This window comes from Benincasa hispida, chromosome 3, assembly GCF_027475165.1.
Source record: "Benincasa hispida cultivar pf3 chromosome 3, pf3_genome.v1.1, whole genome shotgun sequence".
Lineage (NCBI taxonomy): Eukaryota > Viridiplantae > Streptophyta > Magnoliopsida > Cucurbitales > Cucurbitaceae > Benincasa > Benincasa hispida.
The window spans coordinates 12,697,659-12,717,487 of record NC_143480.1 but is presented as its reverse complement, the minus strand read 5'-3'; the positions used below and the strand labels follow the sequence as shown (position 1 = coordinate 12,717,487).

The window sequence follows — 19,829 nt, the reverse complement described above, 5'->3', positions numbered from 1 at the left end:
TAGGCACACCGTCAAACATGGAAAAATAACATGAACGTGAACCTATCGACTCACACATGTCTAGCGGCCTATAGGCACACTGTCAAACATGGAAAATAACATGAACGTAAACCTGACGACTCAATATGTCTAGCAGCCCGTAGACACACCATCAAATATGAAAAATAACATGAACGTGAACTTGTCGATTCATGCATGTCTAGCAGCCCGTAGGCACACTGTCAAACATGAAAAATAACATGAGTATGAACCTGTCGACTCACGCATGTCTAACGGCCCGTACGCACACCGTCAAACATGAAACTAGACCCGTAGGTCCTCTTAAATAAAACATGCATCACGGCGATACGGTAAACAACTCTATTGGTCTATTCATGCAGCACATACATAATTTCAGTACTGATTAGAAATTTGAACATGCTCGTAATACTCATAACTATCATACAACAAGTATATCACAACGAAAAAATCATACTTTTAAAGTCCATTAATTAACTTTATAAATCTAATCTAGGCCGCTTGGCATGAAGGCACCAGTAATAGTACCAGTTACCTCAACTTGGCCACAAAAGTCCATGCAAATAATTCCTTAAAACTTTTGGAAAACTTGAATAACCTAAAGTTGTGGCTTGATCCAAGACAAATTCCAAAACTCGATTCAATTAGCCAATCTGATCAAGAATTAAATCCAAAATTAATAACTTAATTTTTCCACTCTTACTCTCAATCCAAAAGAATAACCAACCAACAACTTACTCAAAACTTATCGATCTTTACCAATTTTCTGCAAAACGAAAAATGGTCTATAGCTTGATGGTCAATGCCTCACAACTTTCAAATCTTGATTCTAAGTTTCACACCAAAGAGAGGTTACTAATTTAACTCAAAATAAAATGGATGAATTTCACCTCCCAAATTATAAGGAAAATAAGTCTTACCCAAGGTTTTTCTCAAGATTCCGACAAAGATCGGGCAAGTGGTGGCTAATAGCACGTTGGCTCGTGGCTACCATAGATAGGCAGTAGGTGTTGCTGTCGGATGGCATAAATTGTTTAGGCTAGCAGTTGATAGTGAAGGTCTTGCATGAGGAGAGTTTGCGAGAGTGAGAGAAAGGAAATTTCTAGTTTTACAGATTTTATTCAGCAGGGATTATGAATAAACCAAAGCTTCAAACAACGATCCAAAATTTGAGCACAATCCAACGGTTCAAAATAATTTTGTGGAAGCTGTCGCTGAAAAACCGAATTGCTTTCTCCCAATTTTTGCCTCTTTTCACTCTCATTTAATTTCAAAAAAATCTCAATTCTTTTAATTTTTTTTTCAAATTTTGAAAAGATAAATAAAATATTTTATCACAATATCTCCAAAATCTCCAAAGATTCTATTAAATTAATAAATCAATTAAGTTTTAAAATTATCTTAATTTAGTTCCAAAAACCAAAATTAAATGGCATAAAATCCATCAATTTGATACAAATTAAATCATTCCAAATATTTAAATCAATTCAAAATTACATGAAATTAATTATCTCTTAATTTTTTTCTTTTTTTTAAGTTAGCCCTAAAATCCAAAATCAAAGGAAGCAAAATTCAATATTTTCAAAATAATCAATTCGAATATCTAATCAATTAAATTCAATTTAACCAATAAAAGTTTTTCAATTATTTTAATTTAATCCCAATTTTTCAAATGAAAGGGAAATTTAAACTCAATAATTTTAGATAATTAACTTAAATTTTCCTGAAATCCGGGATGTTACAATATTGTTGTTTATACATGAACAATGGTAGGTCATATTGGTATTTATAGTCTGGGTATATTGGTGCATCATCCTTTGTGGGAGATAATTCAGTTTATTTTAGATCCACATTTTTATATAAACTAATCTTTAATTAAACTAACGACGCAAATTTCTTTAGAATCTAGTTGTACGACTATTAGGGCTGGACACGAATACTCTTGAAATGTTGATTTGGATAAATTGTTCAACAATTTGGGAGAATTCCTTTCGAGATCGACTCTGTATGGGAGAAACCAATTTGCAACAATGCAACAAGGTTTAGCAATGCCATTGGTACCAACGTTTGGGAATCTTTTTCCATTCGTTATGGATCATGGAGAGTGGTACCAACAGAGACAAGAGAGCTTGTTAAAAATCGATTATTGGTAAGATGGTCATTTTATATTTTACAAATTATATATGCATCTGCAAAGATACTAATTAGTTTTTCTTTTCTTTCTTAATTCAGAACCATTTTATGTTAGACTTGTCCAACAAATTGGTCAATGATTTCATCAATGAACAGATGAAAAATTCATTCGAAGAGTATAGGGGGGAATTACACAAACACTATAAAAATATACAAGTCATGAAGAGGCACGAGCACACCCACCTGATCTTAAAACGACATAAAGGATCGACACTTTTTATGCAACAAGTTTGAATCCACCAACTGAAAAGTAATCATTTTTATATTTTATTTTTTTTTTGTTTACTTATATTTCAATTACTCATTTCCTCTTAATTTCTCATTTTCTTAGAAAGTGACAGAGACTAATCAAAGGAATCGGTCAGCCATAAAATATACTCATACAACTGGTTTTAAGACTTTCATTCGCATAAGAGAATCCACGGTAAAAATAAAAGTATTTCTATATTTGATTTCTAAGAAAGTGTGTTTAATATGTTGCGAATTATTTTACAGAAAGGACCCAACGGTCAAACAATGGACCTAATGGACTTATTTAAGCAAACACACTAATTAGTTCTAATTATTGATGTAGAGACTAATCAATGGACGTTTGTTAATCAAGCTGTGAATGATGCATATGTAAGTTTTTATTCTGCAATGTAACTTTATTCATATACAATTGTCTTACAATAATTAGTCCTAATTATTGAAGTAGAGTCAAATGGTTGAATTGAGAGAATCCTCCACCCAATAAGGGCCTGAACGAATATCGGATGAAGAAATATGCGAATAGGTGTTGGACACAAGAGTGGGCCTTGGTAGGACACCGAAGGGTCAAAAAGTGAAAAATAAATAAATAAATTATCGTCCCGTGCATCATCAAGAGTTAGAGTAGCAACAAGAAGAGATGAAATTAAAGGCAATTGGCTAGATTGGACGAACTAAAAGCAATAAGACAATCTGAGATGGAGGATATGAAAGCCTTACAGCTCATGAAAGATAAATCGAACTAGGTAAGAGCTCTTCGACTTTTGTAGTAAACTAATTAGAAAATAACAACATAAACATATAGATATGTGTTTCAGTTGGTTTGTATATTACAATTTAGAATAATTTTGAGGGGGGAGGGGAAGGGGGGAAGGTAAGTTAGTTTGTTTAAGTAAATATAGATATGTCTTGGTTTGTTTCAATTGTTATGAGTTGGTTGGTTTTAAGTACAAATATGTTTAAGTTTAAGTTGGTTTATTTAAGTAAATGTAGATATAAGTTTAAGTAAGTGTTTGTTTGTTTCAATTTTTACTTATGTTGGTTTGTATATTGGGATTGGGGGGTAAGTTGTTTTGTTTAAGTAAATATAGATATGTCTTGGTTTGAGATTGAAATATGCATATCTATATTTAAGTAGAAGTATGTTTAAGTTTAAGTTATGATTAAATTTGAGTTGGATTTTAAGTTTTATATTGAGTTTGAGATTGAAATATGCAAGTTTGAGTTGGTTTATTTAATTCATTAATGTTCTTAGTTGAGTTTTAAATTCTATATTCATTTTGAGATTGGTATATAATATATTGAACATTAAACTTATTTAAATTTGTATTTTGTAGGTATCGATTTTTGTTGAAGATGCATTATCTCCCAACAAGTGTTATTTAGGTTGTAGATGTTAATGTTATTTTGGATTTTCGAATTGTAGATTAAGGTTGTAGATGCATCTCCCACCATGTACTTTGTTATCATGTAATATTTTTTAGATTAAGAAATTGTGGATGTTATGGTTTGAATTAAGGAACCATGGATGTTATAGTAACTTTTGGATTAAGGTTGAAGATTCAAACATCTAAAAAAAGAAAATAAATAAACAGATTCAAATAGGTATGACATTTGGTTAAATATATAATTCGACGCTAAAAGATATCCCCTAATGGTCCTAGGGGTCGGGAAAAGAAATCCCGATGGTGGCTAGAGACCCTCTAACCGTCGAATGATATTTAATATCTCCCGATGGTGGCTTCACACCGTCAAGATTATAAATTTATATCATCGACCTTTCTCCATCGAGAAAATCTTTCTTGACGACCTTTTCAGCTTATGCCGACAACTTTCGCCATCGAGAAATACCCAAATTCTTATATTGAATGGTTTATAATACATAGTTTTTAAAATTACAAGTTTTGAATATCCAAAACAAAATTTTAAGACAAACATGGCAAACATCTAAGGCTAGTTGAGTCATGTATTGAAATTTCCTAATATTAGGATATACGTTATATTTATATATATTGAAACGGAAGTAAAATAACATTAAGAAGAAAGAAGTAACAAAAGAGTTACAATGAGGTGGTGCATCAGCACATCGAAAATAAAATAACCAACAAGGTGGCCTATAGCAGCCACTCCATTATTTTTAGATAACGTTTATTTTATTTATTTAATGCAACATAAATGTGCTCGTTGAAAGCGACCACATTAAAAGGGAAATCGAAACATCTTCCTAAAGTAATTCATTTAGGATAAATTGCAAAAACCACTTCCAATTATACTCAACTTGAGCCTTTAAAGTTTGAGTGTTAAAATTAGGTTACGTAGATTATTTGTGGGTCTAATTTTTACTATTATTATAAGTATGATGGTCCAATTGTAATAGTTTTTGTAATATTCAAATAAAATGTAGATGGTTATAAATACTTAGGTATTACATAAATGTCTAGTGAAATTTTCAGCAATTTAAAAGAAAAAAACTAAATATGCAATATTTGAATCCAAAGACCAAATATAAAAACTAAACCTAGAACCTGAAAAAAGGCAATTGTATTATAGTTTATCATAAAACCAACAACAACAAACACAGACACATGTTTTTCTAAATTAAATTTCAACTGAATCACAATAAAGTTGCAGAAAACTACCCACTACTTAATAGAATTTATTAAGATCAATAACAAAAAAGTCCAATCAATTAAGTAGGGTTTGTAAGCAGAATTCCTTTAACAACTCCTTGTTTCTATAACCCTATAATGGGTTTGAAGAATTAGAGGTTACTATTCTGTCTAAATAAAATTATAGAGATGAAGATTCCATTCATTAACATAATTGACAATTGATAACCAACTACAATAAACATTCAATTCCTGCATCCATCTGATGTGTATTATTTACAGATCTAAAAAGAAAAAGAAGAAGAAAAAGGAAAATTAGGGCTCGTGGTACCTGATGAATCAAGATCCACCAGTAACAGTGCCATTGAAGATCTCAATGGTATCGCCATGAGCCACACCATGCCAGCGAAAGGAACGGTCTTCATCCATAACGTCACGGTCATAAATGAAAAAGAAACCCTCTGGTGGCAGATGAAATTGCATTCTCTGCTGCAGCTTTTCCAACTCTTTCTTCAATTCCCCGACGTTGTCTGTTGGGTTCACTTCCATTGCTATCTTTGAATTCCCACTTTTCGGTTTCACCATCACTTTCAATTTGTTATAATTGTTGTTGTTTATGCTGCTGCTGTTATTATTATTATTATTTTTGGAGGAGGTGATCTCCTTTTGCGGCTGCGGCGGTTGATGAGGAGGAGGAGGATCAGGAAGAATATTATTCTGCTTCATGATGAGCCGTCCGATTTCGGATTGAGCGGATAATTCTGAATTAGCAACGACAAGTTGAATCCGGGAGTGTTGCAAGATTTCGCAGAATTCGACGTCGCGGTGGTCTTGGAGGATGCGGCCATTGAAGATTAGGGATTGTTTGGGAATGGGGATGCCATGGTATTTTTCAATCTTCTCTTTGATTTCTAATACGGTGTCGAAGAAACCAACTTCAATGCCGAACGTTTCTCCTTGCTCAGGAACGAATATCACGTCCATTATATCCGTCCGCCCACAGGGGATCCAGATTACATTACTACTAACAAAGGAATGCCCCTTTTTGTTGTAATAATTATTCTAATTAAGTCTTTGATTTCGAGGCAATTTAATGCACGTTACAGTAGTACTAAAGAAGAAGAAGAAGAAGAAGAATGGGATTTTGATCCATTCAGTGGACTGTAATGGTTATGGGTAAATTAAATGGTAATAATGGTGGTTTTATAACTGTGTAACCGTGATTCTTGTTCCAACTCACACTTCCTTCTAACTTTCTAATTCTATTTTTAGAAAAAACAAAAAAAAAAAACCCTAACTCTTATTTCTTCTATCAAATATTTCCCCTTTTTCTTTCCTTTTTTTTCGTCTTCAGGGTACTGAAGTTTAGATTTTTTAACCGAATGTAGACCGTCTCGTCTACTGGTTAAATATATAAATAATAGTAGTGGTTAACTCATTTACAAAAATAAAATTTTAATCTACTACTGATTTCCCCATATCAAATTTAGGATTTTTTATTTTTTCAAAGCACACATTTTTTATATATATGTACGGAAAAAACCTAATCAACTCGTATACCATTTTTTATGGGATAAGTTATGATTATACATTTTTTTAAAACAATTTAGTTCAATTCAACAAATCTGACATAGCACAGTGAACGCGATATTTGCACTTGCACAACTAATGAACTAAGGAAATAGTAGTTCAATTCCTATATCCTTAATTTAGCATTGAATTAAATCTAATGACGAATCAATTAAATAATACATGGTTTATACCTTTTTTTCTATAACAATTTAGTCGATATGCAGTTTTTGTCATTCAATTAAAAAATAATGTATCATGAAACCCAAGTATGGATATATATGAGAGAATTGGATGGATCCATATAAGTATGATGATAATTATTACCTATACAAGTAAAGAACACCCAAGTAAGAAAGTATATTTTGAAAAATTGAGCCTAAAATTTAACGAAATAGTATGATTTGTTCAACTCAGTTTTTCTGAATTTCTTTTTCTCTTTCATTCATATTCATAGTAAGTACACACACTGGAATGATACGGCCCAAAAAGATCAATAGATGCTCCAATTCTATCATTTATTTCATGAGAAGAATAAATATGGGGTCCTAAAAAATATCATAGCAATTAACATAAAATTCGTATTAGGTTCGATTCTCACATCCCAAATTGTCAAAAAGAATTTTTTTAAAAAAAACTTCTAATTTGTATTGATGCTGATTCTCAATAATATAATCCTTTTACATCTTAATAATTCGATAATAGGAAAGAAAAAATGAAACTTCAATTACTGCATCATCAATACTAAAAAAATAAAATCTGCCAAACCAATTACAAATGATATTATGTCTACTAACTAGTTAAAGAGGCATGAGATTACTTGTCATATTTCCATGGTAAGTTCCCATCAATCTGCCTTTGTATTATACATGTTTTTTTGGTTCAACCACATATACATTTTGGTCAATAGAAAAATATGCCTTACCCCTACTTTCTTAAAGATTCTAATAAACAGAATATTCTTTAATATGAAGAATAACTCAAAAAGTATTTTGTTCCCTAGGATGTAATGCAGCTGATACAAGAATATCATGAAGCCGAATGTCTTTTGTCTAATTAACAACTCTTCCTACTTCCAACTTTCCCGCCCTTTCCTAATAAGAGTGATGTAAATTAGTACTTTTAATCAGAGGATATAGTAGTAAGATAAAAACAAAAAACAAAAAACAAAAAACCGTCCACACGAACCCTAAGTTCAATAATTACTTGGAGAGGTAAGAGGATATCAAGAATCCTAAGAAGCATAAAGCTGAACTTGACGTGGCCAAACCGCACCATGGACATCTTTTTGGGTATACCGACGGTCCCAAGACCAGGGTACATCTGGTGGGATCAAAACAAGTCAGAATATGTAATTAAGTAAAGCAAGTTGCCACAATGAAGGAATGAGCGTTGCCTGACCTTGAGGGCCATATGGCTGAGGAGGGAGATCATAAGGTATAGGCAATTGAATTACTTCAGACAATGATTCTTTTTTCCTATTTTCTTGCCAAGCCAATGTCACCAGTTCTGTTTTTTCTTCTAAGTTTTCTGATGGTCTTGGCTTGTTCTAAAGGTAAGTTGAGTAAGAGGGGGGGAAAAAAACTTTCAATCTTCCCTTTTGAAGAATTTGCTATGTATTCCAAGTATTCATTCAAGGACCGGGTTTAGGAATTACCAGTGCTGAACCTCCACTCTTGGTACAAGAAAAACTATAATCATGTCTTTTTTGAGGAAGAAAGAGCACCCCAAGCTGAAAGTTTTTTTAAGACAAAAATATTTCATCCTCCGAAAATGACAATAATAAGATGAATGGATCAGTTGGGTTATCTATCAGTAATCATAGATAGATATTCAATGAATAAATGCAACGTTGAATCAACTGCACATACCCATGTTCATAAAAGAAATGGTAATAGATAAATTTAGTAATGTGCAACCAGATCCATCTCTCACATTTAAGAGATACTTACCTCGTAAGAACGAATCATTAGCTGAGAATTGTTCTTCTGAAGTGCTCCCCAGGCAGCTTTGCTGAGGTTAGATGACGTTAGCACTAACCAACTGTTAACAATAAACTCATTTAAGTCTCACGTCTTCAAATTTACTCCAAATTTCCAATTAAAATTAGCGAGTAAATAGAAGAAAACCAATTAGCTTGGCATGAAGTCTTACGCAAGTTTCTGACCATTATAACGAGCAAATGTCTTTATGTGCGGCATTGCATGACTGCAGCACAGAAAAGAACGAAGACAAGGATCAAATTCTCATGGCGTAGCTTCTGGGACAGGAAGATGGCCTTAAGAGGAATTAGTTTCTTTGAGTTGGTATTCATTAATATCATGAGGAAATGCTTTGAAAAATAAGCTAAAGTATCGGGAATATTTTTGCTGAAATGCTATTAAAAAAAATTATGAGTCTGTGACATATAATATATATAAAGAAAGACATGCTAACCATCGGCCGCTATGGTATGATTTCCATTTTGCCCAATACTTTTTCAAAAATCCCTTCTCCACATTTTTTAATGGACTGGGAATGGCATTTCCAGCAGCATACCCCTATCCAAGGGAAATGAAGTAGTTTGAGCAGAGAGTAAACTGAACATTGTGCTATAAAATGTACATCTTCCCAAAATAATTTGGAGATAAATGCCACATTAGTCATCCAACTCGGCTTGATTAAGAATTCAGAGAAAATATACAAATTCAATACTTTCTGGTCAAGTCTGAAAAATAAAAAACTTAGCAAAGAAAACAGGGGTCAGTTTGCAGGTTTACACTGGAATTTTAGAGAAGGAGCTGTCGGCCAATAATCAGGGAAAATGAATTCTAAAACTGCAGAATAAATTTACTTCTAGAAGTGGCATATGCCTCATGTTTGCTTTTTTTATGAATGTTGGATTGGCATTGATCTAGTCTCTTTTGCTTTCCCCTCTTTCCATTCTATCTTTTATAAGAAAATGGCCTCTATTCTATCTTAATTTGGGGGTCTTTCTTATAACTTTCATATAGGGAGAAAATTGTCTGATAGGAAAGCTACAACTATGACCTCTTCATTATCTTTTCGCATAGAGTTTGTGACTCAGATTCCAGTGATAGCCATACTTGGTTTCTTGAGTCTTCAAGTGAGCTTTCTTATAAGACAACGTTATTTGGACAGGATTAGAGGACACTATATCTCCTATGAGTCTCTTTTATCTCGTTTGCTCACTTGTCTTATCCACGGTAGCTTCCCCTTTTGGCAAGCTCAAAAAAATTTAGAACTCCAAAGTAGTACGATTGAGAAATATCCCAAAACAAAGAAGTTTAACCCTTGGGTGAAGTCTTTTTCAATCAGCAGGTGAGTTGAGGTTTTGAAGGGGTGAATAAACTTTTACCATTTCAGTTTATTTTTGTTTGGATGAATTTTCATTTTCGATCAAATTATATTTGAAATATAGAAAGAGGCAAGTTCTTATTTTGGAAATTCGTTTAAAGCCTCCCAACTCCAATATCTTTTAATTCGAGGAAGACGTAACTAGTGTCTTCCTTTGGCACCAAGGAGCTCCTAGTTGCTAGGAAAAACGATGTTTATATTCTCCCCGTGTGGTTAGCTATGAAGTTTAAGGCAGTAATTTAACAAAATTAATACTGTTTGATCAAGACAACTAATTTGAATGACTTTATATATATATATATTAGAAAAGAGAGAGAGGCTCGTAGAAGTTGTCTTTATCCAATGAAGGTGCAAAAAGGAGTCTGCTAATTCTGGCTGGGGAAAATGAAGAAGGATGAAACATTTTTCTAGGTTGGCCACTGACTGAGATTGAGGAACAGAAACGAAAATCTTTGCTCAATTGAGTGGAGGGGGGAAAAAGTACCCAGGGTTTGAGACAGATTTTTCAAAGATTTAATGGGAAAGGAAAACTGTAAAATGCAATCAAAAGACTATCAGTCCATGATATCTAGTTTCGCTCAAGGTTCGCTCAAGGGAAGCGTTGAAGTAAGCTATCAATGAATACTTGCTCTGAACTCCATCCATTCAAGCTAGATAAAGCAGTAATTATGCAAGCCAACCTGGTAGAAGTTGGTCTACTCAGTAAAAATGAAACCGGTCAAGAGCGGGGGGCCTCCATAAAATTTGAACCGTGAGATGACTTAGTGCTGGGGAAGTTGGATGTTACACATTGGAGGATGAATGAAATCAGAAAGTCATCAATGTCTTTATAAAATGGAGAAACATTGGAATCAATTGGCAATAAATGTGAAGGATATGTCAGAAGTTTAAGGAAAGGACAAGAAGTGAAAACTTTCATGGTATTTTTTTCGTGTAATGCAGCACTAGGGCCATGAGATCCTTAGTCCTTACATAAAAATAGAGAGTAAGAGTGTAATGACAGTCAAAAGAGTCCTCCAATGCATTTCACGTAGCCAGAGAGTGCACGAGGGAAATCGTGAAAGAGAGAGAGTTAAGTATGTCCTAGAGGAAAATAATTTGTACTGCAGTAGAGGGTAGCAGGAACCAGGGAAGGTAATCAGTTTGAAGTAGTAGTATATATGCCAGTAGTGAAGTAGGCAGTTTAATGGGCTTTTGTGGAGACCTCCAGACCTTCGCATTTCTTTTTCTTTCGTTCATTTTGTGAGTGAATCATTGAGTGGTATCAGTAATTAATTCAAGTTGTTCCCTTTTCCTAAACATTGCTAACTAGAAGACTTTCAGGATCAAGGGCCAGAAGGTAACTAAAGCATAACCATGAACGTCAGATTCAGATTAATACATTATTCAGATTAATACATACATTATACGACGGGGCTGTTTTCTCCATTTTTTGGAACATTGTAAGCTTAGTACCAAGCTTATATGCGGTGTCACATCTATAGCAAATTCTTTTGTAATTACCTCCTTTCGATACGACCTTTAGAGATTGGGGGGTGTTTTTGTAATTAGTTCTCCTTGGAAGGAAACTCTTTCCCCCTATCCCCCAGGTTGTCCTGTATTTTGTGTAATGCATATTTCTGGGTTTCTTAAAAAAAAAATTAAAAAAAAAAAAACCGGGGATACCCCTACCTAGCCCCCAAGTGGCAGCCTTCTAGGCCAAGTGTTTCAAATTTTGGAACATTGTTTAAACTATAGGTGGTCGAGAAACCTATGAAGCACATATACTTAATGTGAGGCAAAGAATCCGTATCACACGTATCAGATATCGATACTTAGATACGACACGCGATTTGACATATCTATTTTTACGTTTTTTTTTTTTAAAGAAAAAAGATAAGCAAATCATCTAATCTTTCCCAATCTAAAACTAGACAGGCTATTTAAAAATCTCACTACTCGAGTCCAAAACTAAAAGGAAAAAAAATGAAAATAAAAGACCAAACCCTAATAATCTAATCTTCACTTTCACATTTGAGTCCCACAAAGTCCATCAAAATATAATCCACTTGGATATCTTCAACAATTCAACAAAGAAGTTCTTTGTTTATCTTCATACTTCTCTCTCTGATCTTCTTCTTCTTCTTTGATCAATATGAGTAACTTTTCTATTACATTTTATTGACTATTGTACTTCAACATCTTAGATGTTACTTTTTGTATTGTATTTCAGTGTTTGTATTATATTTTGTACTATTTTCATTAATTTGTATGCTAAATTTATCTATATCCTAGATTTTTATTAAGAAAAAGAAAACGTATCTTCAACATATCAGTATTCTAGTTTTTTTAGAAATTGACGTATCGTCGTATTCTATCGTATCCATATCCGTGTCTGTGCTTCATAAAGAGGAACTATATTTCCTCAAACAAAGGGGAGGGGGCAAGAAAGAAAGAAAACATCATAGAAAGGTTTCAAATGATAACCAACTCAGCGGTACCTCTAGAGAGCATCTGACGTCTTCCACAGTAGGCCATACTATTAATGGTTCCCCAAGACCTAGAGGCGTTTTATCAGCTGAGGAACCTGATGACAGTGATGCTGCAAACTCGGCCATCCATTTCTCATCCAACGACCCAAGTGAAGAGAACTAGAAAATGGCACAAAAGATAGGCACATGAGCATAAAAATTATTTATTAAAATAAAGTCCAAAACCTGCAAAATCAACGGAGACCACATAGCACAAATCATTACAATTAGCTAATGAGGTTAGTGATTATACCTGGTATACGAGAGGAGATCTCTGAAACTCTTTATCAAAAATGCATTCCTGGAGAACAGAACGTAGCTTCATATGGCCCCACTTCTTTAAATAGCGACCCGTATGATATCCAGGCACAGAAGCGATCAATCTAACCTGAAATCAAGCACACTCCACAATATGATAGATTAGTCAAAAAGATATAAAAAAAACACCAAGAAAATACTAGATATGGAGGAGTACAAGCTTAGGTAATTGATCAAGTACCGCAGCATTACTATAATCAAACTTTCTGAAAAAAGATGGATTGATATTGAAGTTCCCACGAGCTGGAAAATTAGCAGGAAATTCTGGCCACTGCAAATGGTCAGAAGGAAAAAGAATAAGCATTTTAATTTTAAAAGGGATGATATGCTGAAGATTCATCCTACAGCAACTAAGCCTTATCTAAACGGTAGTAATCACACATCTAATTGTTTTCACACTTTTTCTTAACAACTCAACGTGTACCTTCAAAGCACTAAGATAATCAACCAAGTCATCTTCAAATGTGCATCCTCTTGTAGAGGAATTTTGATCTTTCCAGGGGAAATCTTGCATCCATAAACCTTGGCTTTTGTTGTTCCAATCAACATAGATTAGATTAGCAGTGTGTACAACCATTCTTATTCCTCGAGGATAGACAAGAAATATTGCTTTTGAATGGTGAGTCCCGAAAGATATAGGTAGTGGTGGTTTGTGCAAAATCCAATTAGCAGGCTTCTTCCTCTATGATCCATATAAACCAACTGTTAAATACTGCCAACATAAATGTAAACTTAGTTTGAATCAATGCACTATACCTTCATATTATCCAGTGTTCCATCACCCTCACCATGAATAACCAGCACGTGAGGGACTTTTGCAAGAGCGGGACATGCTGCACCAATATAAAAGGGGGAACACAAATACAATATGCAAAAACTTATGGTCTGGACATAACATAACTAAATGAATCACAACAAAGTCACGTAAATTGTCTGGCTTAAAATTAAATGCTTGTAAAACCAGAAGTAATAATGAAATACCATTGTTTAAAAAATAATAATAATAGATGATGACAATCAGATTCAGAAACTGTATAAATGATGAATAGCCGAATGCAATTAAAACATGAATATCATATTAGCCTAGCTAGTAAGCTATGTATATACTACTAAAATTACACTGAAGCAACTCCAAGAACCAGGAGGAAGTGGATGAATATGGAAACAACTAAAAAAATCCAAAAAAGTTCCAAGTGCGGGGGGGTTGAACTCACCAGGTATTAACCAATCAATATCCACCATGTAATTTGACAGGACGGCAAAGAGAATGTCTCCCTGAGAAATAAAAACCAAAATTCCAATGCAAACTAAAATTACGCATGTTAAAATCCTTACAATTTAAATATATCTTGAGGTACCCACCAGATATAGAATAAAACAATTTCATAACAGGTAAAATAACAAAATAGAGTATATGCAACTTGACAAAATATATCAATTAATTCAGTACTCGGTAGTTGACAGCTGCCACTTTTGAAATGGAAGATTAACATGCCTGTTATTACCTGTATAATATCAGTAATCCTCACACATGATGTATTAGCCCATGGTGGTAGGCCTTTAACACTCAAAAGTCTGAAAGTCATCGGCAATCTGTCGTCGGGAATGTGAAAATTGCGAATAGCTTCCACACTATTATCTTCCTTAGACTGCGAGAACCCAGATTGTAGATTCTCCCAAGGGCTTACCATTTCAACCCTCTACACAAGTGTATAATGACATCAAATAAAGAAGGGAACAATCTTCAAATCCAATCCAGCAACTGAATTTGAAAATTCCACAACGTGGCTGAAAATTATAATACAAAGAAGCAAACATTAACAACTTCTTGACTACACCTTAGCCTTTCTCTCAGAAATTTTATCGTCCGCCACTTGTCTAACTCTCTTCTGTCCCAAATCCTCATGACTGGGCCTTGTACTGAAACAATGAGATGCATACTTGAAAAGATAATGGCCTGGAATCAACTCTATAACATCCCCGTCCCGAATTACCACACTTTCACGAGGACCAAGTTTCTTTCTACCATCACCAGAATTAATAACAACTGGATTCGTACCTTCCTACAATTAGAACAAATAAATCTTCACGCAATTGCTCTACATGCAAACCTCTATCAAATTAGGTCAACAAAACTTCGGTAACGGGTGAGGGAAGTTGCAAGCTACCACGAGTAGTTTAGCAGAACCGTCAGTGGAAGTGGTAAGAGTGATGTGCTTGCGGCTGATCCTCTGATCAGAAACGAGAACGTTGCTACGGCCGACGGTATTTGGGCCCTCAGAGAGAGGTATTTTTAGCCCCAAATTGTCTTCCTCCAGATTTTTATCAAGCGGAACCAAATACCCAACCTTCTTCCCGCAGAAGAACACAGAAAAGTAATTAGAGAAAACAAATAATACAATATATGAGTAAGTGTAAATAAGCTGACTGTGAGCTGAAAAGTCAGGACCTGGAGGCGAGCCATTGCTGAGCAGAGAGGGCGTTTCAGAGTGAGAGGAGAAGAGCTTGATGAAGCCAAAGGCGAAATAAGCTGATGGTGGTGATGCTTAAGGAGAGAAGATTGAACGGAGAAGAGGAATACTGCAAAATCTGTGGGAATGACAATGAAAATGGCGGCTTAGCGGCGAGGAAAGGCGATGAACGACGGAGTTTGTTGTTGTTGGTGGCGATGCTGAAGCGGCGGGCAAGACAAGACACATGCCACGGCGGCCAGACTCTGATGAAATGCACCGTCTTGGGCCTGGGTCTGCTCTCTCCCTAATTTCTTTTTTTTTTTTTTTTAACTATCATTTTGCTCTCATTTTCATCTTATTTTGCTGTTCCCCAACTCCGATGTATTCATGTTGACGGTTGATTTCCATCTTATACTCTTGATTTTGATATATATGTATATTTTTTTTAAGTCGAATGAATCTTAAAATACACCGTCTTTATACTCCTTACTCCTATCACATATATAAAGAATAAATTAAAATATTTCAAAAACCAGGTTGGAAGAATTCATATGATAAATATAATTCTATGATTTTGTAATTGGAATCGAGGAAAGATCTTGGTGTGATTGTAATAATTTTTCGCATAACTAATTTTTTCTGATTTGTAGTTTTTCTCTAAGTTGAAATATTTCATGTAAATTATCGTATTCTCAATTTTACTGCTTACTTTTAATTTTTCTAATATATCAATCCTTAATCCATATATTACAAGTTATTCTTAATATCTATTTATTCGTATAATTGAAAATAGAGAATTCGAACTACAGATTTCGTAATTACGAACACATTCTATGTTAATTGAGTTATGCTTGATTTTGTTTAACACCTATTTATTCCTTGTAAAAGTTGACCCAAAATTATAATATATTTTCTTCAATACTATACAACAATATAATCAATTTCACCAAATTTGTATCAAATATACGTTTTAGAAATCGTTAAAGAGATGTGAAAATATTTTTTTTCTTTAAAAAATAGCAAAACTTATACAAGTAACAAAATATAATTTTAGCTAGCTGCTTCGATTTTTTCCCCTAACTTATAATTCTGCATTTTTTTGAAACAGTTACAATTTAAATAATTTTCCTCGATTTTCATTGGTTCGAATATATATATATATAATAAACACTAATTTACCATATGTTAAATCATGATTTGATAATAAGGTGAAATGCACATAGATAAATAGCTAATATTTTTTCTTAATTTAATATACAACAAAAATAAATATTATGAAGCCAATTACAATAATTACCAATAAAGTACCTTTGACTTTTTCATCAGATCTATAATCTATAGTTACGAGTAGAATAAAGAAAAATATACCGCAGAAGGGCCGAGTTGGTTCAGATTAATGCATATATATACACACTAATATAAAATGATCTCCTCTAATTAAGACTAATTTCAAACTAAACTTACTTTTCCCTACATTCTCTACGCCTGCCTGCAGGCTACAACTGCCCCTATTTGTTAATCCATCTCACAATTTCAACATATATTTACTGCACTAAACTGTACATATATCACCAAAAAAAAAAAATTGTCATCTAACAGTTTGGACTATCGATCTCTATGAATCTAACTCGTTTTCTTCTACTTTGAGCATCCCATATGAAAATGCCAAATATATCAGCAACATAGTTCCCACGCACGACCTGCACCCATTTCTAAACTTCTTTTAAAACTGTCTATTTTGATCGACTTTCAAATGTGTATTAGATGTTAACATTTTTCAACCTTGTATCAAAATCGACCTATTTACCATAATTTTTTGAATTCACATATCTACTAATTTAAGTAAGTTTCTATTAGAAATAAAATTCAATTTTCCATCTAATACATCACCTATAAATTAACTTTTAAAAATTGTCAATTCTTTTTTTTTATTAGATATCTAGCACAAAATTGGAAGTTGAAAACACTAAAATTGTAATTAAAATCTTTAATAAATGCATTGAATTACTAGAGTAAATAACTAAGAACAAAATAAATGAGCTTACAGTGTGGCGCAGAACAAGAAAATCTTCCTGGGGTCCAAGTACCAGCTGCAAGATTGTGGAGACCGCTTGAGGCTGTTTCTTCTAAAGCTCAGCCTTTCCGCGCCGCCGCTGCTGTGGGTCGTACTAATCACTATCTCATGGCTCAGTGCGCCGCCGCCACCGCCGTTTCCACCACCGCCCAATTCTTCTATGCCCACCACCGCCTGCTTTTCGAGCATGCTCGACCCTCCTCCTACCACACCGCGACATTGTTTCATGGGCAAAATTAATTAAATAACTAAAAGATTTAAAAAAAAAAAAAAAAGGAAAATCCCATTTTGGGTGCGGTCGGTTTATGAAAAATTCCAAATGTTAATGTTTCCTTTTGGTCTGTTGTTGAAACTTGCGAGTGTTGTGCACGTGTTTTGAAGTTACTTTACCTACTGGGGAGATGGACTCTCCTGCATCATCATCATCACCATGATCTTGCCCCATCTTATTTCCACCACGTATCATTCCTTTTCTGCTAAAATTCCTCTACAATTTCCACAAAAAAAAACAAAGAACAACCCATTAATTCTTTTCAGTAGCGTCTTTAATAAGTCGAAATTTCCACTTTTTTTTCCAGAGTATCGAACGGGAAAGACAAGAAAGAAAAACTCACTGTAATTCTTAAATTGTGAGAAATTTCCTTGTTGGAAAAATTGTCCATATCGACGATGAAGCTATCGGATTTTGTTTTGTACTGATCGGAAACCGCTGTTTTTTCTAACCCATTATTATTCACTTCGTCAGAACTTATTATAACCTGAGCGAAAGAATAAAAAACACGATTCAATTTACAAGTGGTTAAAAGTAAAGACCATTACAGAGGTTTCCGGGAAATTAAATTAAATATAAGCCCATGGGAAACGAGCAAAATTAAATTGATTATGACACAAAACCCAATGGAACAGTTGAAAAGCGTAAATTATTATTAGTTTAGAAAAAGAAGAAGCTTACTGGCTTTGGATTGTCCGCCAATTCCATTGAAGAAAGAAATTAAGGGAGATGAGTTTGAATTTACAGGAAGAGGTTGAACAACTGGCGCCGGGAAAGAAAGAGTTCAGAAAGATCCTTCTCGATCTTTCTTTCTCTCCTTGTAATTAAAGCGGTACAATCAACAGATACGAATATGGATTACAGTATAAAAGATCCGAGATCTGATTGATTTTGAATTTGAATTTGAATTTGAATTTGAGTGGACTGTGGAAGTTGCAGACGAACGATTCTTGTACTTAAGCGCGGAGGAAAGAAGCCGGGAAGAAGCGTCGAGGAGAAACAGAGGAAAAAGAAAACAGAATGACTTGGGAAATTTCAAGACTTTGCCTCTGCATTATTTATATATACATTAGGCGATTTGATTGCTAAATTTTCAAATTGTATATTTTTTTCGTGTTTAAGGGTAACTATTTTTTATTTTTATTTTGTAATTATATGAAATTTTAAATTCAAAAATATGTTTAAACATCCTTTTTAGAGAAAAGATGTAACTTTTTAAAAATTCTCTGTTTAATTTAAAATAATAATAATAAATTACTGCATTAATCTTTTATACCTATTTTTAAACACAGTTATATTTTGAAAATTTTGAGATCAAATGAACATATTCTAAAAAAATTATAGACTAAAAAAGTAAATTTTAAAAATTCATTGGTCAAACACATATTCTTTAAAATTTTATAACTAAAAAGGTAATATTTCTTTTTTCTTTTCTTTTTTAGGAAAAACATGTGCTAAACTAGAATTTCTTTTAACAGGTACAAAAAGTAAAATTTAAAACTTGAACAGGGTCGATAAAATAAATCAACAATAAATTAATATATCATTTGATAAAATTGTTTACTACAAAATAAATTTTAGAGCAAATTACTTTTTGTCTCTAAATTTTGAAAAATAGATGTATCATGGTACTTAAATTTTCAAAATGTATAATTTTAGTCTCTGAATTTTTTAGAATGAATTCATTTGACTATTAAATTTTCAAAAAGTATCTTTTTAGTCCCAAAATTTTCATAATAGGTTTAAACGATCCCTAATTTTTTTTAATTTTCGTTTTATTAAATTTCGAATCATAAAAATATGGTTAAAAATAATTTTAGAAAGAAGCGGTATTTTCTTTTAAATAACTTTCTAATTTAAAATAATAACAATAATAAATTATTGTAGGACCTTTTAAATTTGTTTCTTAAAAAAAAAAATTGCACGACTAAAAAAATACATTTTAAAATCTTAAGCCCAAATAAACCTATCGTAAAAAAAACTCGAGAACTAAAAAGATATGTTTTATAAATTTATGGACCAAATATACATATTCTTCTAAACTTAAGGATTTAAAAGGTAATTTTTTCCTAAAATCTAAGAAGGGTGTGGAGTCTACAAAATTAATGAACAATAAATTAATATATTGATTACCATATAATAAAATCTCAGTATTATGTGAGGTCCATAAAATTAATATTTCATTTGACAATATTGATTGTCACAAAA

At 33.1% G+C, this 19,829-nt stretch overlaps 3 protein-coding genes across 6 annotated transcripts; all 3 read right to left on the bottom strand.

The window, feature by feature from the left end:
• Positions 1-5,191: 5,191 nt before the first annotated feature.
• On the bottom strand, positions 5,192-6,354 carry LOC120073001 (ubiquitin domain-containing protein 7SL RNA1-like). The gene has a single exon (XM_039025551.2). It carries the CDS (start codon positions 6,051-6,053, stop codon positions 5,409-5,411), a length of 645 nt encoding a protein of 214 aa, XP_038881479.1. The 5' UTR covers positions 6,054-6,354; the 3' UTR covers positions 5,192-5,408.
• Positions 6,355-7,466: 1,112 nt separating this feature from the next.
• Positions 7,467-15,671, bottom strand: TDP1 (tyrosyl-DNA phosphodiesterase-like protein). Of its 3 annotated transcripts, none has more exons than XM_039025549.2 (17): positions 15,273-15,671; positions 14,992-15,171; positions 14,662-14,886; positions 14,329-14,523; positions 14,038-14,098; positions 13,580-13,656; positions 13,248-13,505; positions 13,005-13,094; positions 12,759-12,893; positions 12,476-12,625; positions 9,075-9,178; positions 8,793-8,846; positions 8,591-8,681; positions 8,296-8,370; positions 8,040-8,187; positions 7,845-7,961; positions 7,467-7,732 (listed from the first exon to the last, which is right to left on the bottom strand). In XM_039025549.2, the coding sequence occupies exons 1-16, from the start codon at positions 15,285-15,287 to the stop codon at positions 7,873-7,875; spliced, it is 1,947 nt and encodes a 648-aa protein (XP_038881477.1). In that variant the 5' UTR covers positions 15,288-15,671; the 3' UTR covers positions 7,467-7,732; positions 7,845-7,872. The 3 variants fall into 3 exon arrangements, with proteins under 3 accessions (XP_038881477.1, XP_038881476.1, XP_038881478.1); XM_039025548.2 differs by having other exon boundaries at positions 7,827-7,961; positions 15,273-15,659; XM_039025550.2 differs by lacking the exons at positions 7,845-7,961; positions 8,040-8,187; positions 8,296-8,370 and having other exon boundaries at positions 15,273-15,659.
• Positions 15,286-18,705, bottom strand: LOC120073002 (uncharacterized). 2 transcript variants are annotated; one of them, XM_039025553.2, is made up of 5 exons: positions 18,303-18,648; positions 17,965-18,108; positions 17,741-17,837; positions 17,322-17,553; positions 15,286-15,768 (listed from the first exon to the last, which is right to left on the bottom strand). In XM_039025553.2, the coding sequence occupies exons 1-5, from the start codon at positions 18,327-18,329 to the stop codon at positions 15,738-15,740; spliced, it is 531 nt and encodes a 176-aa protein (XP_038881481.1). In that variant the 5' UTR covers positions 18,330-18,648; the 3' UTR covers positions 15,286-15,737. The 2 variants fall into 2 exon arrangements, with proteins under 2 accessions (XP_038881481.1, XP_038881480.1); XM_039025552.2 differs by lacking the exon at positions 15,286-15,768 and adding an exon at positions 16,592-16,976 and having other exon boundaries at positions 18,303-18,705.
• Between the last annotated feature and the right edge of the window lie 1,124 nt (positions 18,706-19,829).